Source organism: Pseudopodoces humilis, chromosome 8, assembly GCF_049639895.1.
Source record: "Pseudopodoces humilis isolate 2021_Gansu_Grassland_sample_001 chromosome 8, ASM4963989v1, whole genome shotgun sequence".
Taxonomy (NCBI): domain Eukaryota; kingdom Metazoa; phylum Chordata; class Aves; order Passeriformes; family Paridae; genus Pseudopodoces; species Pseudopodoces humilis.
Genome location: NC_142207.1, coordinates 11,406,920 through 11,432,606, shown reverse-complemented (window position 1 = coordinate 11,432,606; position 25,687 = coordinate 11,406,920). Strand labels below are relative to the sequence as shown.

General features: G+C 43.3%; 1 protein-coding gene across 1 annotated transcript in view; it reads right to left on the bottom strand.

The window, feature by feature from the left end:
- Nucleotides 1-2,496: 2,496 nt before the first annotated feature.
- CLASP1 (cytoplasmic linker associated protein 1) overlaps nucleotides 2,497-25,687 on the bottom strand; it is a 170,910-nt gene continuing 147,719 nt past the window's right edge. Inside the window, exons 35-41 of the mRNA XM_088058894.1 lie at nucleotides 24,585-24,735; nucleotides 23,705-23,951; nucleotides 22,757-22,947; nucleotides 20,986-21,114; nucleotides 10,662-10,868; nucleotides 8,374-8,490; nucleotides 2,497-6,632 (exon numbers count right to left, since the gene is read on the bottom strand). Coding sequence (XP_087915020.1) covers nucleotides 6,546-6,632; nucleotides 8,374-8,490; nucleotides 10,662-10,868; nucleotides 20,986-21,114; nucleotides 22,757-22,947; nucleotides 23,705-23,951; nucleotides 24,585-24,735 — 1,129 coding nt within the window. The 3' untranslated portion in view covers nucleotides 2,497-6,545. The remainder of the gene's footprint in view (nucleotides 6,633-8,373; nucleotides 8,491-10,661; nucleotides 10,869-20,985; nucleotides 21,115-22,756; nucleotides 22,948-23,704; nucleotides 23,952-24,584; nucleotides 24,736-25,687) is intronic.

Genomic DNA, 25,687 nt, shown 5'->3' with positions numbered 1-25,687 from the left:
GGGGTTTAAACCTTATTCTTTCTCCCATCTAATTCTTTAAGTGGAGAAAATTGAGATAAGACATCTACCTGGTCCAGGAGTGCAATGCTGTTGATAATATCCCGAGTCACTCCTTGGCACATCCCTTATTGGGAGTGAAGGGGTCACAAAATCATTTTAGGGGGAATGCAAAGGGAAGAAGAAGCAGCAGTTCAGACTCTTCAGGACAAGGAAATGAATTGAGAATGGGCTTTAAGTGCTTCCAGCAAGTCTTCACACTTGCCAGGAATCTGCTACCTACCTTTAATGGCTGGCAGCAACTCCAGTCCTCCTCCATAGAGGTGAGCTCAGCAAAACCTTCTAAACCAAGGATTACAGCCATTCCTCATTCTCCATCTGTGAAGCAGTCACATGGCTGAGGACAAGGGACTTAACCACAAAGGGGATACAAGGGACAGATACTTTCAGGTGGTTCAATAAACAAACTCTCTTCAATGTCTGTGCTGCTTGCTGTCTCATCCCAAAGAACACATCAAAATGCATTGAATTGTTTAGGTTGGAAAAGACCCCTAATGTCACCAAGCCCAGCTGTTAACCCAGCACTGGCAAGTCCATCATGAAACCATGTCCATAAGTGACACATCTATATCTTTTAAATACCTTCACAGACTGTGACTCAGCCACTTCCCTGGACAGCATGTTTCAATGCCTTACAACCCTTTCTATGTTTTTTTTTCTTAGTATCTAATGTAAACCTCCCCACATGAGACCTGAGACCCCTTTCCTATAAATTGTTACTTGGGAGGAGAGAACACCTGTCTACAGCCTCTTTCAGCTGGTTGTAGAGAGCTATAAGCTGTCCCCTGAGCCTTTTTCTCCAAAGCACCCCCCCAGCTCACTCAGCCACTCCTTGTAGTATTTATGCTCCACACCCTTGCACAGCTCCGTTTCCCTTCCCTGGACACACTCCAGCACCTCAATGTCCTTCCTGTAGGAAGGGGCCCAAAACACAGCATTTGAGGTGCAGCCTCACCAGTGCCCAGCACCGAGGGACAATCACTGCCCTGCTCCTGCTGGCCACACTGTTGCTGATCCAGGCCAGGTGCCACTGGCCTCCTTGGCCACCTGGGCACAGCTGGCCCATGTTCAGTCACTCTGGGTTCTTTTCTGCTGGGCACCTTTCCAGCCACTCTGCCCCAGCCTGTGGCACTGTCTGGGGTTTTGTGATCCAAGTGATTTGACACTTCACCTTATTGAACCTCACACAATTGTCCTGTCCAGATCCATGTGCAAAGCCTTCCTGCCATCTAGCAGCAACACTCCTGCCCAACCTGGCATTGTCTCTAAACTGACTGAGGGTACATTTGATCCCTTTACCCAGATCATTGATAAAGACATAAAAAGACATAAAACAAGACACTGAGTCCTGAGGAACACCGCTGGTGACCGGCTGCCAACTGGATTTGATTCCACTCACGACCACTCTGGGCCTGGCCATCTGGACAGTTGTAATCCAGCAGAGCACACCTGCCCAAGCCATGAGCAGCCGGTACCCCCAGGAGGTGCTGTGGAAAATGGTGTCAAAAGCTTCACCGAAGTCCAGGTAGAAAATATCCACAGCACTCCCCTCTTCCACTCAGTGGGTCACTTTGTCACAGAAGGAGATCAGGTCAGTCAAACAGGACCTGCCTTTCACAAACCAACAGTGTCTGGGTCTGGTCCCCTGATTGTCCTGTACAAGCCTTGTGATGGCACTCAGGAGGAGCTGCTTCATGCATTAAGTACCTCAGCCTTTCCCTCACCCTTTGTCACTATGTTTCCCATGCATCCAATAAAGGACAGGGATTCTCCCTCTGGCTCTTAATTGCTTATTGTCTTTTACAGCAGTAGCCAGATTAAGTTCTAGCTGGGATTCAGCCCCTCTAATTTTCTCCCTGCATAACCACACAGAAAGTACTCTGGGAATAAGCAAGGGCCACTGGGCATGGACCTTCCCTCCTGCTGTTCTGACACACAGCAGAGACAAAAAAGACCCTGTCACCACAGAGGCAAGATAGGCAGCAGGGAGAGCCATCACTATCTCTTGCTCCCAGCACCTGAATCTCAGTGCAGAAGGGCTGACGTGGGGCAGGGCTTGGTGACAGTGAAGTGTCAGCACTGGTGTTCATGCTCTGTGATACTCTCCATATATTCTTCTATCTAGGAATATTCACACCAAAAGCCTCCCCTACAAAATCCGAACCTCTTGTGCACTTCACTTCCCCAAATGCTTCATCACCCAAATTTCTACAGCCATGTATCTCAAAACCTCTGTAATTCCCTCAACAAGCCTCAGAAGACAGGTTATCTTTGAAGCCCTTTCTCCTTGAGTTACATGACTTTGCATGACCATCAGCTTTCAAACACAATTTTATCAAATAAGACCAAATAATTTACAAGCACAGGTTGGAGTAAGGAGCTGTGTTGGACAGTGAATTACTTTGATGTTCCTCCCCCAAGAAGAAACCCAACTTCCACTTATTCTAGGGCAAACTCAAAAGGTTTTATTTTAATTTTTTTTTTAGCAAATTCTATCACATAAATGTTAACAAAAAACATCTGTACAATTGCCATGATACACTCAAAAGTGAAACAAATAAGATATAAATACAGATATGGATGTAACATGACAAAAGCAGAAAAAATAGAAAAAAATACATGCGCATGAACACGGTGCCAACAAAGTAATTTCTCATGGCTGGCATTTTTCAGAGCTTTTTTTACTTCCCATTTAAAACATTGTTAGCAACGTCCTGCTGTGTACTACAAAGGTCTATTTTTCTGTCCCTTAATATGTAATATTATGTTTGATAAATAAAGGGGTGGGGAGAAAAAGTTCTGATGACAAAGATGCAAGTTACATTACTTATACAGGTTATTGATAAGCTAGTAGTAAGCAGTTAAAAAGACAGTCTCGTATTGTATTGTAATCCAGGCAAGCACACATAGTGTACCTTAAGAAAGCCACATGCCTCGGTATTTCTGAACTACATGAGAACTACAGTACGTAGACCTGTGGGGCAGATGGAGCTGGGACTTGCCCATGCCCACGGAGCACTGGTGCAGCCAATGGCAGAAAAAACATCCACATCTGAGATTTCGGCAACCTTGCAGCCAAGAGCTGCTGTCTGCTGAGAGTTTTCTCCCATTCAGATTTTTAAAGCATGGTGGACAAAGAAAATACACTTGTTTTTCTTTTTTTTTTTTCCTTTCTTTTTTATTGTCCCTTTTTTTTTTTTTTTTTTTTTTAAAGGTACGAAAAATTGAAGCCCTGCATAATGGGCAGCAAGAAAAAAAAAAAGGCAGCTGCAGTAGGTGGCTACTGCCAGGAGAAGGTGAACACAAGCTTCACCGGAGCAGTGAGGCACTGCAGCATGCAGACCTTCCTCTGCAAGCGTGCGTGGACACTGATTTGTAGCCAGAGAGACCTTTATGCTTGCTGAAGAGAGAACAAGATGATTGTACAGCTTGTTGAAGTTAAAACTGGAGATCAGAGAGGTGACATTCAGAGCTAGCCCTTTGAGTACTTCAAAGGAAACACAAAAAAAAACCAAACTGGGTCATGTTCAACATACTAAACAACCCTAACTATGTACATTATCCGCAATGATTCATAAATACCTAAGCAGAATGCTCCTACTGTGTACAGGTAGAACATATCCTAGAGTACTCAAAGGATGGACAGTCCTCGACTCACGCAATGGAATTAAGTAGCACATTAATGAGCATCTGTTGACAAACAGAACTGAATCTGATTCAGGAAGTAAGGCCTGAGTCTACCCTTTGCAGCCCCGGGCGTGCCAGTGGCCTCGGGAAGTGCAGGCTGGCCGCAGGCGCCTTTTCAAGGACGAGCTTTGACCCCGACTGAGGTGTCAGGGACGTTACAGTGTGTTCACTCTCAGTGCATACCAACAGGATTTTATAAAACATATAAAATCATTTGAGAAGGAATTCAATTCCTGGAGATTTGCTACAGTGTGCCATTCAATGGAAAGAAAAAAAATCAAGACCAACAAACAGCAAATGATGATAGACCAAGCTCCATCACAGCTGGGAGGGACTAACACCACCTGGCCAGCTATGCTGACCTTTTGAACCCCAGAACTGGAACAGAAGATGCTGAGCTGAGATGGGGAGAAAGAGAGGCATAAATACTAAGCAATTAAGAGCACAATTAAAAAAACAAAACAAAAAAACACCCCAAAAACCCCCTAGCCCGCTAATAAAAATTCAAACAAGACAGCTTAACTGCTGCCAACAAGTCAACTAAGTATTTCCTCAAAAGGAAAAATAAATTTGTGTTAAAATAAAATTTGAAGCATTCAAAAAAATCGAAAAAGAGCATTCTAACAAGCATACAGAAAGATGTGAAAAATAAATGGTCCACGGAAAGGCAGACACGAACCATGGAGCAGCCAATCCCCCCCTTTAAGTGAGGATGGCTTTTCTGAGCCTGCATAAAGACCCTGGGGGAATCCCACACCCCAGGAAAGCACACGGTTTCTCCTGCCATAGCATTACTGGTTGGGAAAGATGAGGGAACTAGTCCTGCAGCCAGCAAAAGCCTGCACATGTATGTACCAGGAGCAGGTCACCTCCCCTGCTCTCAGGTGAGCAGGGAAAGGGACCAGCAAACTTTGCAGCTCAGTGCCACACAGTCCTCCACTAGCCCCAATCCCTCCTGAGACAAGGACTGGGAGAAAAGCTGGCACCAAGTGTCAGCTCCCAGCTTAGTTCCTCAGGGATGGGGCTGAAACACACAGGGATAATGATGGAAGGAGCTTTACCCTCCCTTGCTGCAGTAATGGAGTCTCATGTTCTCAGTATGTTGCTAATGTGTCCCTTCAGCTCCCTAAAGGGGAGATGGAGGAAGCTGGAGAGACTCCAGGGCACTGAGTGCAGCCAGGGAATGCACATGCATCACCACAGCTGCAGCCATAAGCTGCAGGCCCAAGGCCCACCACCTTCCTGTGGCACTGGGGGCAAAACCCCAGCTTGTGATCCATGGCAGTTTTGGGGTGGGCATGCCCATCAGCCAGGATCCAGCCCAGGACCAAACACAGCATGTAAATTAGCAACCTCCTGCCTTCCCTGCTTACAGGCAGAGCCAGGGGGAGCTCTCCCTTTGCAAACAGAAGGGTCTCTGTTCAGGGAAGGGCAGTGCCACAGGGTATTTGATTGCTGCTGGTTTGCCTCTGACCTGGTCTGAGTCATTAGGCTGCAAAAGGATTTTTCCTGCTGCACCCTCACCCACACCACCCTGGCTGCCAGCAGTGCCCAGTGAGGGACCCCCACTCTTCTGAAATGCAGAGCACTCAGCAAACCTGTGCATGGAGATGGCCACAAAGGAGCTTTCTAAAGGGAGTTAACAGCACTGCAGGGTCTTCAGGAACAGGACGGGCTGTGGCAGGCAACCAGCACTGTCCCAGCTGGCTCAGAAGCACTTCCACGTGGTATTTCTGTTCAGATTCAGACACCCTTTCTGTCCTCTGGGATGTACATTTTGCTGAAAGTGCAAAGGAGTTGTGGGGACAAAGCCATCCAGCACCAGTGGGTCAGTCAGAGCAGTAGATCAGCCCTTTGATGCTACAGATTTCAAGGAAAACAGCTGGCACTGAGGTACAGCTCTACCAGCTCCCACTGCCCACCCACTGACACACTCAGAGCACAACCCAACCCCACCCACCTAACCCCACCACCCTATCTGCAGACCTCAGTCCCAGAACTGGGTCTCGGGTTCCCTTCGGGGAGTAAAAGGTAACCTAGAGAGTCTTTTGAACTTATGAAAGAGCCAAATGGGTTGAGAGGGGAGAAGTATTTACAAAGCCAATGAAGAGAGCACGAGTCCAGCTGTTATGCACAGCACAGCTGGCTGGAGAGCAGTTACAGAGAGATCAGCCCACCCAGGGTCTGTCAGAACTATGTACAAAACTCAGATGTTTAAAAAGAACCTACGTTTTCATTACTCACTTGGTATCTCTCAGTATTAAAGCATCTGAGGCTGGAATCACAGCCGCACCTGCAAAGATCTCCCCATGGAGGGCCCTGCAAGTTAGGCAAGCTGTAACAGGGAGTACAAAACAGGAACACAAGACTTGAAAGAAGAGAAGGACCCAGCCAGAATGGGTGGGGGAGAGAGCAGGTAACTAGCACACAGAAACCAAAACTGGGTATGAACTAAACCAACAAGATTTGTTTGACTTTTACATGTGTCCAGAATCTTGGACTCGGAGTTAGAATGCTAACCTAAACATATTTCTGAGATTTCAGCAGGCTATACAAATATGTTTAAGTATGGCTTTCTGATGTTCACTTTTAATGAAGACTGCGACACAGACCTTGCTTCCTTTACATTCAATACCAGTAAGATTCTACATAAAAGCTTTAAGGGACTAAAATACTGATTGCAATAAATATCTGCAAGGCCTCCTTAAGCTGATGGAGCGCGCCAGTGAAGAGTAGCAGAAAGGTCTCTGAGAGGCACCGTTGATTGCTTCTAAGTCTACACATATGTCCACAGATCTCCATTAACTGTGCGTTGAAACATCTGAAGAGGAGCTGCTGTTGCTGTTGGTGGTCTGTGCCCTCTTTATATACAAGTTTAGTAGCTTCATCTGAAAGAAAGAAAGAAAGAAAGAAACATCAGGAGAAGATGCCAGAAAAAAACAGGTGGGGAAAAGTTGACTGCCAATGTAAAAACTTGCATTCTGTGGCGAGCTCACACTGGGCACTCTGAAGGAAAAGCAAGATAACTGACCATATTTCAGAACGGAGACAAGAGGCCATGCCCAGTCCCACTGGAGTTGCAGACAGACTTAACGGGATTTAGAAAAGCCTCTTGCATTTCACTTCAGCAGCCATCAGTTCACAGACCTCAATCCTGCAGCCAGGTCAGGTCAAGCAGGCTTCCCACAGAGGTCAGTAGGGCTGCAGGCACACTGGTGATCCAACAGCCATGGGTCTCCCTCCTAAGAAACACCCTGAACTTTCCCTGCTTTATAAAATGTTCTTTTTCAATGACAGTGTATCTTCACTAACATGGTACATCTAGTGCAACTGCAGTTGTTATGACTATATACTTCCCTTGCATGGATTTGTTTTCTTTTTCCTCCTTGCCACCTTAACTCCAGATCCCATAATGACTCATGTTTACATTTAACTTTTGACAGGCAGGCAGTCTGCATAAACCCAGAAGAATTACTTACATGTTTATAGTTAGTGATGCGGAGTATGCTTGTGGCACTGAGGATACTGGGATAATAAAGCCTCTATAATATTTTATAGGGGGACTTCCTAACATCCCAAATATAAAGGGGTAAACCTCAGCACACATAGCTGTCTTTTTGCAGAACAATTTGGAGGCACAACTGTAATTTGTTTAGTGACAAGACAGAAATAAAACCCAAGTGTCTTTAATCTCGGATTGTTTTGGCCTATGCCACACTTCCTTATCCATGAAAGAAACTATGACTTCAAAATGACAGAATTGAGCCCTCTGAACTAAGTAGCTATTCATGTGCACAGACCTGTTTCAGAAACAAAAAATGCAGAATTCATCTTAAAATTGCATAGAAATCTTGGGTATGAAGACTTAAAACAGCAGAAAAAAATTTTGTGGTGGTTTGTTGAGCAGCTCTGAAAAGCAAACACCAACATAAAATTCTTGTCTGAAGGATGGAGTTGAATTAAGGGCTTGGTTTCACTTGCAGCATCAGGTCAGAATTTGGGTTTTGCAGCTAGTCTGACTTCAGGGTATAAAGTCCTTTGAAGGGTCATTTGAGCTTGCTGTTGTCCCAGAAGGAGAGGGACACATGTGCCCTGCAGTTAAGAGTGAAGGTTTACCTGCATTTCTACCAGCCCTAATCACAACTTGCTGCTGAGAGGATCTGCTCTCCCACCATCCCCATGCATTCCCATCACTCTCTGCACGAGGATGCCTGTGTGGCCACAGAACAGACTGAAAGCTATTTAATTTGTATTGCAGATCTGGTTTTCAGCCAGAGCAGCCAGATGATCCAGCTCACTGCACATCACCTCTGGATGTAATACCAAAGGAGCAAGGCAAACATGGCTGGAGAAGAACCTGCTCAGAGGCAGCCTGCAGTTACACAAGATCAAATGTATCATGAAACCAATCTCCGAACACCATTAAAATTTTCCAAGTGGGATTTCAAATGCTCACACTGCTGAGCAAGAGTGGTGCTGTTCCAGTGGCATTTGTCAGGGTGAGACAGGATTTAATAGAGTTCAGGGAACTTGACCCAGAGCTACAGTGAAGCCACTGGTCTTGCTGCTCGTAACAGCCAGCAGAATGGCTTGTACTACCAAAACACCAGAGACACATTACTCTTGTACCTTGCTTCCTGTGAGTTGTGCGAGATGAGGTTTCAGTTCTTCTCCAATTACTGAATAAATAGCCACTAGGCAAAATACACTGGCTTTCCGGACACTGCTCTCTGTGTTATCATAACCCTGGAAATGAGAGGAAAAGGTCAGAAGATAAACAGCACTCCCCAACACCCTACCTGAGCAATATACTACAGTGCTGATGTACATTTTGCAAATGTGGCTGACCTAAGAAATCAATAAAAAAAAACTCTGCTTAACATAATAGTTTGCAACCTGAATACTCAAAGAGCAAGAGAATGCAATCACCCTATCTGTTCCTTCTGTTATTATTTATTACTGACATGTTGTAAGTTATTAATATCTAGTTATTTATAGCATTAGATAACAACACAGGTTTCCTAACACGAGCTCGGGACTCCACACACACTTCTGTGTCCAGTTCAGACCATGAACTATCCTGAACAGTCAGGACACTCTGGAGGGCAGCTTACCCATCAAGTAGGAAATACCACAGGAAAGAACATGTGAAAGATCCCTGTACATGTGCTGATCTCTGGCAACTTGGGCAGAGCTCAAACTAGCCACCAGGTCACTCAGCAGCTATGGACACCAGTCCCAAACTCAGGCAGAGATCACTCAGCAGCCATCCCACCCCAAGAGAAAGGCAGACATCACTTCAGTCTGCGGGATGCTGCTCCTCCGGATGCAGGGTGACCTCTGCCGGGAAAGCCAGAGGAGGGATGCAGCACAGCTGGAGCTGTTCCAGCTGCAGGGCCGAAGTACAGCCCAAAGTGATCTTGTGCAATCCCACAAAGCACTGAGCTAGGAAAGCAGGAGACCTCGGTGAGCTCAGAGAAACACCAAGCTATTGAGCATCAAGGGGGAGAAAACACTGAGCCTCCTCATCAGCACCAGGGCAAGCACCACGACCCACTCCAAGCCCTGTTCTTCCATGGAATCCCCATCTGTCCATGGAGAGCCTGCTCCAGGCTGTTGAGCTGCACACTTGTGCTCACACTGCTGCTGACACTGCTTGCCTCCTTCCTCACCACTCTGCCAGGACCCTCAGTGTGGTAAACTCAGGGTTTGTGGGGTAAACAAGCACAAAGGTTGCTCTCCACACACAGTCCTTCAGCCAGGATCCCAAAGTACTTCTCAAATGTAAGGAGTAAATTCCTTTGATCACTGAGTTTCTAAGGTAAGGAATTATCTCAGACAAACTAGGCTCTGAAACAAGAACCATTTAAAGTAATTGAAGAAGACAAATCAAACTGCCTTTTTAAAGGCATGCTGCTCTCAGACTTTTCCAGTGCATCAAAGCTTCGCTGTTCAGATTGTTGTCTCCAACAATGATGGCCAAAACCATTTTACAACAAAAGTTTAGATGAATACAGAATTGTCCAATTCCCAGAAGCTGAGATTTAAGAATTGCAAGAGCTGACACTACAAAGTTGGGATGAATGCCAGGATGCGTAAGGGGAATTTCTGACTTTGCTCTTGTCCTTCCAACATTTTATGCTCACAATGAGAAGGCCTCTTTATCCCAGTTCTCCATGGAAGTCTTACCCACCCAAACACTTCTATCCCTTGCACTCTGACTGATCTGTTCCTGTCACAGTCTCTCCCCAGTAAACACACACATTTTCTCTCCTCCCTCACTGCTACTTCACATATTTCCTTCTTGTTTGCAGCCCCATCCCAGAACTGCCAGCTTCTTGTGCAGGGGACCAGAAGACATTTCTATGGCCAGTGCTCCAAGTTAAATCCACAGTGTACAACCAAACCTTAGCACTAGCAAAAACACAGCTCCCCACGCAGCCTGAGAGGGTTATGAAAGAGGCTGAATGAAGTCAGCAAGTAGCTTTGTCTTAATTTCAGAGAGAAAAGAGAAAAGGAGCAACCTGCCTGCTGGGATTAAAATTCAAGTGCAAAGTACCATCAAAGCACAGAACAGTTCAGCAGAATTGAAGGGAAATTAAAGGCTACAAGATGTATACAGACAGTATAAAATGCGGCTAACTCCTACCCTCAAATTTATTACATGGCTGCAACTGGCTTATTTAGGAGTCAGAAAAAGGCATTCAGCTGTGGAACATACACACAAGAACCTGAGCTTTCCTTTCCTTAACCCTAAAGGGATCAAAAACTTATATAAAAAAAATTATTTTACCAAAAATTAAATGGTTTCGTTTACCAAAATCTGGCCCCGGAGGATCCATCATTCTCCCTTAGGGCACAGATCTCATAAATTAATGGTGGCTTGTGCTCAGGAGCAGTGACATGGCATTCTGTACCTGTAACAACCCAGGAATGATATCGGGTAGGAGCTGATGCAACGATTCCTTGGAAATCCTCTCGATGACTTTCGTTTGCATTTTGATGGCAGCTAAGTTAATTGGATAATCTGCAGTCTGAATGATGGGGCAAAGCACCTTGATGCACTGCTCAGGGTGGATGGAACTCGCCAGGGTGGAAGCAGCTTCTTCAGCAGCTCTGACGACCTGAAATGAAAGTAGAACAAACTCTAATGTTAATGAGGTCACACCTGACAGCCACCATTGCTGGTGTGCTAGGAGTGACTGCCAGGAAATGCTTGGGGATGTTCATTAACAGATCTGCACGAGGCTCTGTTGAGGGACAACTGACTCTTGAGAATTCACATCCTCTGCCTCCAGTGACATCTTTGTTCCAGCCAGTGGCAAGAAGTCCTTCCTGCCTAACATAACTGTGGTTAGTGTTATGGTTAGTTTGAAAAAATTATCTGTCACCCAAAACAGACAGGCACTCCCAGACCAGGAGGAGCAAGAGGATGACACCTCTCCAGCCACTGTCAAAGAACCTAAACCCACCAGCTTAGACTGACACAAGATGTATCTCCTTAACCATGACCACCAATGGCCTGCTGCAGTTTTCGGTGTGCACCTCAGTGCCGAGTGCCCTGTGCCCATGCTGAGACACCCACCCATGGCAGCTGTGTCCTTCCCCTTCCCAGCTGAACTACACTGCAGTCAAATCCAGGTCACAGACACAAACAGGCTTTAGGGAGGCCATGACCAGGCAGCTTTGCTCTCAGCATATGTAACCCATTCAAGGCAGCACTGGAATCACCATACAAAACTGGAGGAAGGACAAGTGGAACAGCAGCAGCACCCACCCTCTGCAACAAGCCCACAATGTAAAGCAGTCACACAAAGCAAGGTTGATGCTAAATTCAACTCTACCCTGAGAGAAAGCAGATTCACAACTTTAACTCTTCCCAAGCAGGTAGGACAGCTAGTTCAAAGAAGACCCAAATCTGGTCTCTTCTCCCAAGAGAATTTATTAATTTTACATTCTGCAGTAATTGGATAAAAAAGAACAGGATGGGAAGGCAGGTTTTCTTTTTTCAAGTGTCTGTGCTAATTGCCAGGCAACAAAATGAAGCTTCCTCTTGGCTGCACTCTTCCTGGCCACAAATAACACACTCTTTGCTCTTCATGTTCTTGTTACAACACAAAAGGTGGAGGATGCTTTTTCCCATCTTCTCTCCCTCCCCTCTTCTCAGGGCTTACTTTAAAGGGAGGGTAAATCCTGAATAGACAGAGATGCTCCCATGGACAGACTTAAATCCAACACCTCAACTTTAAGTAGAAAGAAGCATTCACAAATCCTCATGTTTGGGATCTTCCAGCTAGTCCCAGGAAGTCCCTAACTGAGCCCAGGAACATTAAACCTCTTTCCTGGTTGTGTGGGAGGCTCAGGTGCCCAGCACCAATTCTCTACCTCCTCCTAAACTGAACTACCTGGAATTGTCTGAAGTCAATACTTTGAAACCAGCACCAGGAAATCTGTCCCAGGCAACCTGCAACACAGCAAATAAATCAAACCACAGGTCTGCCATTTAGACTGAAGCCATGGCTGCTGAATTTGCCTTGTTCTCCTTTCCCACACACTGTGATGGCATCAAACTTGGGGATTTCTATTTGAGTAAGGCAACCTATGGGCAGATATAGCTCTATCAAAGCCTCAAAAGAAGGTGAGCTTTCATTATTTTTAAGCAACTATGGAGGATAATGCATGAACAAGGAGTAGCTGGAAGCTTATTTTAGTCCATGGACTACAAAACACAAAGTTTAATTGACTTCTAAGATAACAGCAATTAAGTGACCAGAAGGGATCATCTCCACCTACACAGCCTGCTTTACCCACAGCATCATAGCCATGCTGCTAACATTTATCTTCCACTCATGCTGACAGCTACCTCCCTGAAACAGGAATGACACAAGACACTTGTATTCCCAGGAAACAGCAGAACTCATCCACTTGGCTTTTGGCATTCTCTAAGGCAGATCCAACAGTGAATGTGATCTCACACTTCACACAGCACAAATATTGCATGCAGGCAAGATATGGGCAGGATGGTGAAGCAACCTGAGATTTTTGGACTGCTTCTATACCAGTGCCCTACTTACACAAGTAAAGCTGTCCAAGTGTTCCATTTACTTCAGGCCTTTCTCAGCATTTAATTATAACATTAAAACATATTCCAAAATGAATGGCAATTCACAATGTGGTCAGTATTAAAAAAAATGCTTCCTGAAAGATCTGTGAGTAGCCATGCAGAACAGAATGCTTGCTTTCCCACTTAACAGCAAGTTTTCCCTCTTCCAGCTATTTCTTTGCTAATTTCTCTTCAATTTCACACATGAGAAGCATGAAAGTTAATATTCTTCCACATAAGTTAGTACTAGTTTAGGAGCCAGCACTGCATGATTTTGTTGGGAAAGAAGAGAAACACCCAAGTACTTAAGGAAAGCCTGATGCCAGTCTTTGATAGCCCAGAGTGGAATTTCTAGAGTGGATTAAGTCAGGAGCTCCCAGAAGGTCTCTAAAGGAATCCACTTCCTGGCACTGCAGCTTCTGATGTTTGCTTTCCACAAAGGATGGAAAGCACAAACTTACAGAGGGCCCTGATACTTTACCATCAATTTAACTATCCACTAGCAAGCCACTAGCTAAAAACCCCTGAATACTACTATTTGAACAAAGGCCACTTAGGATTTTGTTCTGCAGCAACGCCAAACACTGTTGGGAAGTGTTTTCAGACACTCTCAGAAAGAAAAGTTTTCACATATATCACAACACACTAAAAGAAAATTGTAAAAAAAAAAAAATTAAAACTTATATCCTCTTGGTATCCTACTTGATAAAAAACCAACAATATTTTAGTATAAACCTATGTCTAGACTCTGATCTCAAACACACTACCATGAAAAAAGAAAAAAGGAGAAGATGAAAAATTTAATGAATATTCTATCTGGGTTTCAGCTCCATATCCTGTTTTCACACAGTTTACTATGCCTATTATGTTGAAGGTATGAAACAAGTGCATAAGACAAAAAGTCTATTAACCAATTCCATGCACAAGGAGCATTAAAATACAGTCATAATTTTTCACAAAATAAGCAAAGGTTCAACAGCAACAAAGGTCACACATATTTTGCCCATTAAAAAGTGAGCAAGGAAAGTTGTGAAGGTACAGAAATTATTTATGGCCCTGACGATCCTGCTTTCAGCACTGCTGCCCAGTTCTAGCACAGATGTGGCTACATTTAGGCAGAGGCTGGCTATTTCACATCTCTTCTCCCTGCACTGCCTTCCCCCTGAACACAGGAGGATGCATTACACATGTCCAGCATGACAGGAACTTGTAAATGTGACAACACCAGGGAGATTTCCAAGCCTCCCATAAGCACATCTGGGGGACAATGCCTGCAGCTCAGCCACACTTCAGCAAACCCCGAGTGTGTGATTAACAACATGCTCAAGTCTCACTGACATCAATGGGATTCCAGCATGTGCTTACATCCTTGTGTGGATGAGAGCCTCTGCAGGTAACCGGCTCCTGGCTCCCTGGGGAAGCACCAGAAGGTGATAGGGCATAGGAAGGGGTAGGGCAATACCAGCTGATGGTGAGACAGAGAGAAAAACTCATCCCTGCTGGCACAGGAAGCCAAATGCCACGATTTTGCAATGTAACTACCAGCCCTATCCTGCCTCCTGGCTTTGGCAAAACAAAACATTCAGCCACCCAGACAGACTCTGCATCCCACCAGGGGCTCTCAGTATTTACCCAACCAGCTCAGAGTCCCACTCACCTGGCACTGCCAGAGAAATCAGCAGCATTTCCAAACAGAGGGAAGTGCATTACCAAAAAATACAACCTGCCAGGTCATTTGGCAACAAGAACATGCAATTGTAATAGAGTTTAGCAAAGACATTTTGCCACGAGGCACAATGCTTGTGCCTTGCAAATTGTACATACCTTACAATATCAAAAAATCAAGTATCTTTCTTAATCAGGGCTTTAACCTGACCAGCAGAGTGAAACAACCTTAAAAGGAGTGGGAGAAAGGAATAAACAGGATCAAGGAACAGGTCTTCCTCCCAGCTTTGAAGGCAAGATCAACAGATACACATGGGGAAGTGACAGGAAAGGCTCGTACAAGCAGTGACACCACAATAAGTAGTGTCTATGTAATCTATCCTTTAAGCCCACAGAAATGAAAGGGTGCTGATTGCTACGTGCTCAGACACAGGAGGATTAAAAGTCAGACAAGTTAACCAAAGGAAAAAAAAAGCCAACACACACAAGGAGGCAGGCAGAACCACTCACAGGGAAAGACTTTAAGACAGCTGTAAGGGGGAAGGATATTCACAGGGAAGCATCACTGTATGCTTGCTTCTTGCTAGTCAGTCAGGTAGGGTGTCAAGCGAAGCAAGATTTTTGTCTGACCTCGTATAATTATTCTTAGGAATCTCAGACGTACAAAAGAAAAGTAGAAAAGTCACCAAATGATGGTGGCAGCAGGAAACAGCAGGTTCAAAAGGGTGGCTATGAGACAAGATGATAGAGAGCCTTCTTTGAAAGCACAGACACTAAAATGTGTGTAAGGGATGTCACAAACATTATTTTACCTCCTAGTAAAAGCTTAGAGCAAACCATGGCTTGAACTGGATAGACTGACATCATTCAACACAGGGCAGGTAGCCCTGGAATGCAGATCTAAGAGATAGCTCTTGCCCTTAAAGCAGCAGGTTTTACTCCTTTCTAAAGGCTTACCTTGTGCTCTACACACTGGTGACTAGATTCAGCCTGACTTTTGCTGGCATAACATAAGCTCTGTGTGCTGGTGGGTTCCTTGAAAGACATCTGTGATGCATCAAGACCTTTCTAGTGAGTCTCAAGAAAGACAAGTTTTCATACTTCCACCCAGTTTGCTCTAGGGAAGGAGCCATATTCACATGCACAAAGCCAGCAAGGTGTAGCACACAGAAAGCTGTTCACCTCTAGCAATGTCTTCCTTAATGCTACCAAGGACTAAACTTCAAAGAAACAGGTCAGGCAGTCCCAGAGATATGCATGGGAATTGCTTCCTGATTTCAGTGTGAGGGGATATGCTAACATGCAGTATTAGTGTGACCAAGGCAGTGGCCTGTCACAGATCCTTGCCTTCTAATAGAAAAGCACATTGGAATCACCAAAGTTCTACAAGATTTGCTGGACAAACTTTGGATGACAATTCCCACTGGTTTACCTGGTTCACAGCACATTGCAGCCACAGGATCCTGTTCACTTAAGACAGCCAGAACTCAGACTCCATCTCTTCCACTCATTTTCTTCTGCTCAGCTATTACTCCATGCATTAACATGTTGTTTGCTGCCTGCCAGCTGCAGCAACCAGCTTACAAGTTTTGATAGTTTCATTTCCACTTTAAAGAGACACAAAGTACTGACAAATAAGGAAAGAAAAAGGCAGAACATGCCAGGTTCATAGGCATCAGTGTAACATGCAGGGATCTCAGCAAAGCAGGACCTGCGGCACCTGGATGAGAACTTCCCGCAAGAGCTTAAGCTGGAGTACTTTGCCATGATTGCTAGTTATGGTGTCTCTGCAGGAGGTTGTAGAGGATGAGGCAGTGCAGGCAAAGCCCCACTGAAAGTTTAGAGGCTTTGTACACCATTGTGAAACACCAGAGAAGTGTATTAAGGAGAACAAGGTTTTGCTTACAGGCTTACGAGGCATGTGGCTGTGCTTTTGAGCCAATTTTTGCCATATAGAGGTGGTTACTTAAAGCCTATATAATCTAAGCTGGAGGGGATGGAGGTTTACCAGTACCTAGTGAGGCCAACTCCCATCCCTGAAGGCTTTACAGTCTGATCCAGACAGGAACAAACAATTATGGACTTGGTTTCAAAGCAGGAAGTGGACTCAGCAATGGGGAGTGCTAAGCAGATGAAAAAGCAGTGTGATTTTTATAAGGATTCAGAGATGAAGTAGATTACACTGCTTCTCCTGGGCACTAAACATTTGAAATGTGTTGGGAAACAGAAAAAGGTACATAAACATATTATGAAACATTAATGACTGCCCACTTGCAGCACTTGGAAGCTTCAAGCACGGAATAGGTAACAATTAATCTTCAAGACTATGATCATTTGGTGCTTTTTGTTTTGCAGAAACCTACACAGATCACACCATCATCAGAAGACAATATATAAATGTCAGAGGCCAATCTAAAAGCACCTCAACAAGATAATAAAAGTTATCTACAGGTAATGCTTAACTGATTTTTTTCTTCTTCTCCCTCTTTTAGAGAGTTACAACAAAGAATGTACGATAATATGCAATAAGCATCCCAATTATGCTTATGAACCTCCTATATCACAACATCCAGAAATAAGATATCTAAGATATGGCACAGCATCATTTCCTTACACATAGAAAATATACATCAGTTAAGTCCATAGGCTTTGTGCCAGAGACAGAAGCAGGGAATTAGCTATCCTATGATTTTTCACTCTGCTGCTGATTTCCAAGATATTAAACTATTTCTGTTTTAAAATACTCAATAATAAGCAATTATCCTCATTTTGCTGGCATGAATCTGAAGCAATGTCACATCTGTGGTATTGGGTCAGCAAGCAGCATCTCTCCTTAGCTATGGGTGAGTAACTGCACTGGAACAAATGAGTTAATATTAACTAATTGGCAACAGAAAGATGGTTCTCTTCCAAATAACTCCAAACAAAGACTGATAAAAATCAACAAGATTTAATATCATCCACAACTTCAATTATGTTCTAATGCTCCAAAAGTAAGTAAAAGGCATTTACATGTCAACCCCCCTAAATGTTTCTAGTTATGACTGAAGCAGGCTTGACTCTTCACATCACCCCATTAAATCAACAGCATCGAACAGACTGTTGTACTACAAACAGTATGAAAACAGGACAAAGTTAAAAAAGGCAAACTAAACATGAATCCCAACCCAGAGCCATCTACTCTGTAGCCTAGGGTTACATTAATTTTGACCTGTTACTGAGGTCTGTGCTTTGCCAATCTCCTGCATTTGCACTCACAACAAGGTGTGACTCAGCTCCAACTCCATGTACCAACCTTTCCTCTCTCATATCCCTGGGGAGAAATGTGGTGCTCTCAGCTGTGCTGATCAGCTCTGCTGATCCCAGACCTCGCCTTCAGCAACAGAAGGCAGATGATTTTTAGCCACGGCAAAGACCCAACTGTCTGAAGACTTCTGCCTGGACTTGGGAAAACAGCCAGGTATCCAGGCATCCCAAAATATCTAACTTTGCAACCACTGTTTTGATACCTCAAAATAAATGAATAAAATCATAGACCTTTTCCTGTTTTAAAAAACAACAAAAAAAAAACTTGAACTAGATATCAGCACTCAACTGGAGGAGGGGGTGATATTTGCTGGTTGGTGAATATATTGTTTTTGTCACTCCTGGCCATGCTGAACAACAGCAATACTGGAATTTGCGTAGACAAACAAACCTTCCTGATTTCCAAAGAACTACCACTTACTATGACTTCTTGGAGACAGAACCCAGTCTGCTCCTCTTCAAATTCTCTTTGCTAGATCACTTTAGATTGAGTCTCTGTGGGTCATATATAATTGAAAATGTGAGCAGTAGCAATTGCAGTAGCAGGAGCAATTAGCAGTCCCTGTGCTGAAGGGGAAATTCAGGTAAGAAAGACTGAAACAGATACAGCTTGCTCAAAACAGACATTTTCTGCTAACTCACACAGCCTGTTGACACCAAATTACCAATTCATAACCAAGGATCACTTTTGTATTCTGCTACAAGGCAGAAGCAGCCCAGAAACAGAACAAACTGGAGTGACATCAGGACATCACTGACACAAAGATTAACCCTTTCCCAACTAAATTATATACCAGCTATCCTTGAAATAGTTCTTATGGTCTAGGGGAAGATTTGATTTTATGTAGTTTAAGGAGAGTGCACCACTCCCTTTAATACTGCTCTGATATAGTGAGAAAGCAAGCTGTAGAACAGACTGCACAGAACTTCCTTTCCCTCTTCAGCTATCCTTTGAAACTGCCCTTCACTCACAAACTGGTGAATCCTCAATCTCCTGCTCAGTAGGATCCAGTTAAAGGGCAGATCCTCCTCCCCTCCTGGAAAGAGCAGTGCTGCAAAGTCAGCAGTGGGAGCGAGCTGGAGGGCCACCACAGGAAGGGAATTTGTGACCTTCTGGCTCTAGGCTATGAGTTTGACCAACTGAGCCAGCCCAAATTATCTCTCAGTTAATTTTTCACAGACTCAACTGAATCAGCAAGTCCCAACTACAGGTAAAACTACTTCAAGCATATTCACAGGTATATATTTAGCCTAGCTCATGTGGATATTCAAGTGCAGGTACCTTCCATAACTTCAGGAATGCTGATATCCTCAAACTACTGATGGACAGATGATGCCTTTCCTGGGCTGCATCATGGTTCTGAGAGCCTCATGTACACAGGGATCAGAAAACACTCATACACAAAATGAAAAATCCAGAACTAGTGCCCCAATTGATACAGCTGTGCTGTATGTGCAACAGATACAAAACAGGAATATACTTGCAGTGTCCTGATGTGACAGCTGTCACCCAAAGGTCCCACTGCAGCAGCTGATGTCTCATTATGAAGATGCTGTGCAAAACCACGGCAAATCAAAGCCACACTATGTGCAGCACAGTAGCTACTTGCTGAGCACTGTACAGCTCAATTAGTCTATAAAGAAGTGCCAGAACTCCCACCTCTCATTCCTGGTTTATCTTTCTCTGCTTTTCTCTGGGAAGCACCTCATGCAAATCCCAAAGAATCTTTCCACATCACAATAATACAGAGGCATAAAGCATGGTGTTTTCAACATTGTTCACGATTTCTGTAAAACCCACCAGTCCCACAGAACAGTGAATTCTGAGGGGCACTAAAAACAATGCCAGGAACAATCTGGAAAGGTCCTGCTAGAAACTTTAGTTCTGGAGGATTCCCAAAAAAAATACAAAGAGCACTGAGTCAAGGTGAGCTGACAAGCATGCAAACAGGAAAACTTGCCAGTAAAAGGCACTCCTTCAGAACATAGTGTTTTGTCTGACTGCTTTATCAGAAAAACAATTTACAACTGCTTCTTACTACTCTGAACTGAAAATGACAGGGGTGCAAAAGCACTAAATCAAGAAGAAGGTAGGCAGAGTAGGGCAGCCCTCATTCATTAAAGCATTAAATATTTTCTACTTCAGCATTTTAGAGAAATCCAGACTGCTATTTTCCTTCCCTGGGAGTGTTTTTTGTTTTGATTTTCAAACAGTACAGTGTCTGCTACCCACGGTTAAAATAACCTTGTGTTAGTCCCCCAATGCTCTGGAGCAGTCTGGTCTATTTTAATCATCTTTTCATGGCCAAATATCTTCAGAGGTGCCTAAAACTGCTAACTTAGAATAATCCTTCTGTAGAGAAGAATAAATGCCTTTGATTTCAAACCCAGGACTTTGGTAATAAAACCATCACAGACCGAAAGGGAAATTCTGGTAGCACTTCTCAGAAGGTTTATTTCAAACTTCCAATATGCACAAGGTAGATTAAAAGATACAACTTGGAAAACAATCTAAAAAGTTTAAGTTTAAATGAAATTTGAATTGATCTACTTAAAATGTTATCCTTCATTCTCACTTTATTTCAGAATACTTTCAGTTTTGTATAAGAGTTCTCTTACAAAAAGGAAAATGCAATTCATCCTTCCTTTTGCTTCTTCCTCTGCCACTGCAGCATGGCCTTTGTCCATTTTCTCCTGTTACTGACCAGTTCCCAATTTTCCAGCACAGCCCAATTTCACCATTCAGTTTTCACACACAATTCTGCTTAAATACAGCCTTTGTGTTCTCCAGTACATTTTGTATTCTTACCTGTACACACAGAGGCAGCACAGTGCCCCTAACATGCTCTAAAAAGTAATTAAACATGCACTTTTTTCATACAGTGTCTCAACCTCTCCCAGAATGAGCAGGGAAGTCCTGGGAAATTAACAAACAGTGGCATACCACTCCAGACAGCTCCAAGTCCACATAAATAGCTCTCACAGTCTCCACTTTTTTCCTCACTGTTTCAGCATGTAAAAATTCTATCTCTTCATACTTGGGAGACTTAATACTGATTTGTTCCACTCTCAGGATGGCTCAACATGTCTGCCTCTTAAGTCTCACAGGTCCTACATTTCTTCTGCAGGTCCATATTGCTTTCCCAGTAGCTGAAAGGCTCACTCACCTCCTTGTGGGAATCCTTATGTGCTTCCAGTGTTTTCATGATAGTCAACTCCGCATAGTTCTTAAACCTCGCCGGCTGGTTCCGCAGGATCTCCCGCAAGACTCGCAGCGCCAGGGCTCTTATCGAATGCTGTGAGAAAAACAGGCAATAGAAAAAGATAAGAAAAAGATGCTTCTCAAAATCATGGTTTGAAGTGAATTCTCCTGGCTTGCCAGAAATTCACAGGGCTCCCTACACTACCAGCTCCAGTGGAATAAGCAGTGGAATCAATGTAACAAAATTCAGAATTGGGCTCCTTGCTTGCTCTTGCACAGAAAGCCACATAAAATTAATCTTCTCACATATACAAGAATCAGAATGACTATTTTCCTAAAGCCTATATTCTTTTTGCAATGAAGTACAAATTTGTACTCCCAGGAGGACATCAGCATTACATCAATCTACAAAGAAGGTCAGATCATGAATGTTTTGCCTTTCCTTTTTGCTCAGCCTGGCAGATTTCAAATTGGGCTCCATCTGTGCCACAATGTTTCTCATGTACTAAAGCATTAAAACTGACTCTTCCTGTAACTCCTAGGGAAATGACTTTCAAGGACTTGAGTTACTGTAGCCAACACTGACCTATGTCTTCATCCTTCATAGCAAAAGCTCATGAGCAGAAGGGATTTATAACACCTGTTTCAATTTCATAACTTACACAAAATTTTTGACCTGTGGCCACTCCAAATAGATTTCATTATTTCAGCAGAGGAACACATACTTTACTTCATCCTCAGCCTTTAAAATATGTGCTTTGCTATTCATCTGCAAAATTCATACAGTAGCACAATTCACATGCACTTAAGACAAAGTCACCAGACCTTCTGATACTTGTGTGATGGTGCTATCATTAAACATGTAGAACTAGAGCAGCTCATGCTTAAGAACAATGACTGAGACAATGTCAGCCACCTATCCTGCCTCAGAATTAACACTTCTGAGAGCATGACATATATTTTACAAGGAGTATAAGGAATACAATAGATTTTTGAATCAGATGAAACAAAATGAAGAACTGTGAGTGCTTTGAAGCCTCAGTATTATAATGTTCCGCGTGGCTCTGATGTGAAGATGCAGTGGGGTGTTGAGCCTTTACCAAATATCATTATGCTGCAAGCTAAACAAATATCCCCAAATGGAAAAAAAAGCCTAGCCTGTAAATTACCACTTTAATCAACTACCAAACATAAAGCTGTGATAATAACAAAGTTTTCTTTTTTAATATTTCAAAACAAGATTCCCTATAAAAGCAGCTTGTTCTTGACAACATTTTTACAAGAGACAGAAACTTAACCCATGAGATCTAATACCCTGGGTCTTTAAACCACACAGGAGAAAAAAAAAAATTATTCTAAAATGCCTTTATTTTCCTTCCTGGGAATGGGCATAATATAGTTAAGAGTTTGTAACTTTATCCTAACTCAGAAGAGAATAACTGAAGTCTTGACAGTTTTTTACTAGACTAGAACTTCTTTTCTGATTCTAGTTCAATTTCCTAGCTATTTGTTAGTAACACTCTGCAGGGAGGGGGAAAAGTGGGACATTTTGGAGTAATGGAAAACTCAGCACTGAACAGTGTGAAAACTAAAGTTAAGTTGTCAACCTTCAAAAGAAAAAAAATTAGCAATGCAGTATCACTGATGAGTGGCAGGTTTCATTTAAACTGGTGTGTAGGAATATTACCCAAGATGAAGCAATGTACAGGAGAATTAAGACAAAATCTACATCTCACATCTTTGTCTCCAAGCGTTTCCAGCAGCAAGAGCAGAATGGTTTTGAAATGCTCCTCCCAGACTCCAAGATTATCTTCCCTTGTGATCTTTAGCAATTCCAGGAGAGCTCCTTTCCGCTCCTCCACCCGCTCGTTGTGGTTGGAGAGCTCTTTCAGAAGATCAGCCACCAAATCCGAATGGTCAATGGGTACTTCTAGGACAAATGGCAGCAAATCATTTGGAGAAATGGGAAAAAGATCAAAGGTGCCAAAATTTCTCACCCTCTACAGAATAAGGTTCATGTAACAAGGGGCCCCCCAAAAATGCATCAAATTCCAGGTGGCCTCAGCCAAGCAGGCAACAGAATCTGACTAGCCCATAATTTAACCTGAGTTCATAGCAAGGCTCATGCATCTGCACATGGCTTCTGACGAACCAGGAAGAGCTGACAACTGGATTTCTTCCAGTTCCAACAATTACTTCTACAAGATGAGAACTGCTGTGGTTTTTCCCAGACATACACACCCAAAACCGGTGGTCACATGTATGACCTTTAGATTAAAGTACAGTGACTCATCAGTGTACTGCAAAAGAATAAAGCTGATGTGTAGCTGCACTTAAATGAAGTCAAGCACTCAATAACAACAAGCTGTTGAGTGAGGCATTTCAGCCATGAAGAGGGGAAGGTCCCAAAGCAGATGCATGTGGATGCTTAAGGGAGCAGTTTGCAGGAAACCCCAGACAAACAAGAATCAAAACCACAGCATAATACTTTTTCTCAATAGCCACAGATGAGGTTCTGCTGGGACATGAGAACAAAGGGTATTTCATACCAAGCCTCGACTCAGATGCAATGTAATACACAACACATGCACAGGCAGGCACGTATCTGAGGGCACTACCCATACACAAACACACCAGAGAGGCAGCGAGCTGCCTGCAGCATTACAAGGTGAGCCGATACAAACCATCTCGAAGCTGATCCATGTCATCATCAAACACTGCTTCCTTCAGGGCAGTCTTGTCGTAAGTGTTAATGGTGTCAGCGTAAGGATAGGGGTTGTACTCCCGAGCACGGGGCCCTGAAAAGGCGCGGGGAGGCTGCGTGTTCAGGAGGGAGGTTTTGTTATCCAGAGCCATCCTTCCGCCTTCCACAATGTCACTGCTCCCACGGACATCACCACTAGGGAGAGCAAGGCCACCATCTCGAGACACCTGGGGGAATCAGAGGGAAAAATGTATGTTCAAAATTCTATAGAGACTGGAGCATTTTTAGAGTTCCCCCAAAGGCACAGAATTATTCACATGTTATTATTTATACATAATACTTCAGTAAAACTTTGATTACTATCTCTTTCTTTTGCACAACTACACCTGCTCAAAAATATCTCGATCACAGTTTCTGTAACCACTCTTAGAGCATAAGATACCATATGAGCTGTGCACTTGGAGTGATCACAGCTCCTAAGCATGTGAGGGAAACCATCCATGCATTTTAAGAACTAACATTTCCCATAACAGACCTGACTAGATACACTCCATGCAAAAGCCATCACTGAGCCATGCTGAGCCTGAGGAATACTAGCACTGTTTCCATCCTTCATGAGACTCCCACAGAAGACCAGTGAGCACATTCCACAGGAGGCCAGAGCTCAAAGAGAGCCAAGGGAAACAGCCAGTGAAACTCCATAATTAAGGTATAAGGAGTTAACAACTAATAAGCAGAAGATATCTGTAAGAATACAGCAGGAATAACTGGATTTTGTACACTAACAATCCACAGACAGGTTTGATCACAATGTTCTAAAATTTCATCTATCTGGGGACATTAATCAGTGGAATACTTACAAGGTCACAGTCTTTCTTCCCATCACGTTTGATTGGCTCATTTAGGTCCTCTTGACTACGGAAACTAAATTTCTCAATCGCTTCTGTGACTCCACGAAGAGAGCTGTAGATTTCATCAGAGTTTAGGTTCTCCGTGTCATAATCCAGCATACTAAAGACCAAACGTATATGAAATGTTACAAATGAAATTGGGATCCGCTTCTGACTGTTAACAAAAACAAGCTGGAGACAGATGGTTTGGAGTACCCTTTCTAACAGTGACTTATAACACAACATGGATGGAATCAAAACAAAGTTCAGGTCAGAGTTTCCCCTCAAAGGAGAACAATTTGCTATAAGTGAAGGGAAAACAGGTCCACTGTTTCTTACATTCAGTAAGTGTGCTACCTTCTATAAACCAGAAAACCCTATGCCCAGTGTGGCAGTGATGTATTTTAAAAAGGAAAATAATATCAATCACTATGAAAACTCAAAGGGTTGTGAGAGCTGGTGGAAATGAAATCAGTGAAATTTAAGTTTAATAATATATGAAACTATGACAGATTTAAATGGAAAGAAAAATGCAACTTGACATAAACCTTAGTCTAACATGGCCCATTTTAATTTATAAAGTAATAAAACCTCACTTGCACAGTGTCTTAATAAAAAAAAGCATTTCAGTATTTGGCCTAAGTTTGGGAATTCATCTGACACTTTATTGCAGTCTATCTGTTCCCTAGAAATTTCTCAGCAACATAAATCCTCAAAAGTTTTGGGATTCCTTGAGGAGTTATCCAAAATTAAGTCTCATGATAAAATGCCTTGCATGCAAGGGGAGATGATATTAAGAGATCTGGCTAAAGAGAAGTTTCTATAAGCTTCGAGAAAATGAAAAAGTATTACTGGCAGGGCTTTGCTCTATCTAGGAGAAATAGAGTTTTCATGACAATCACTAAATTAATAGATCCAGCAAGAGAGAACAATTTCTGGCAGAGTCTCAGATCTCAGTAGAGCCAGAAGCAAATAGACTGAATCAGACATTTACATCAAGTTGTTTTTCAATAAATGGCAAGAAGTGGCTCCCTACAGTGGTGAATTACTATTTCATAACATTTGGGGAAGAA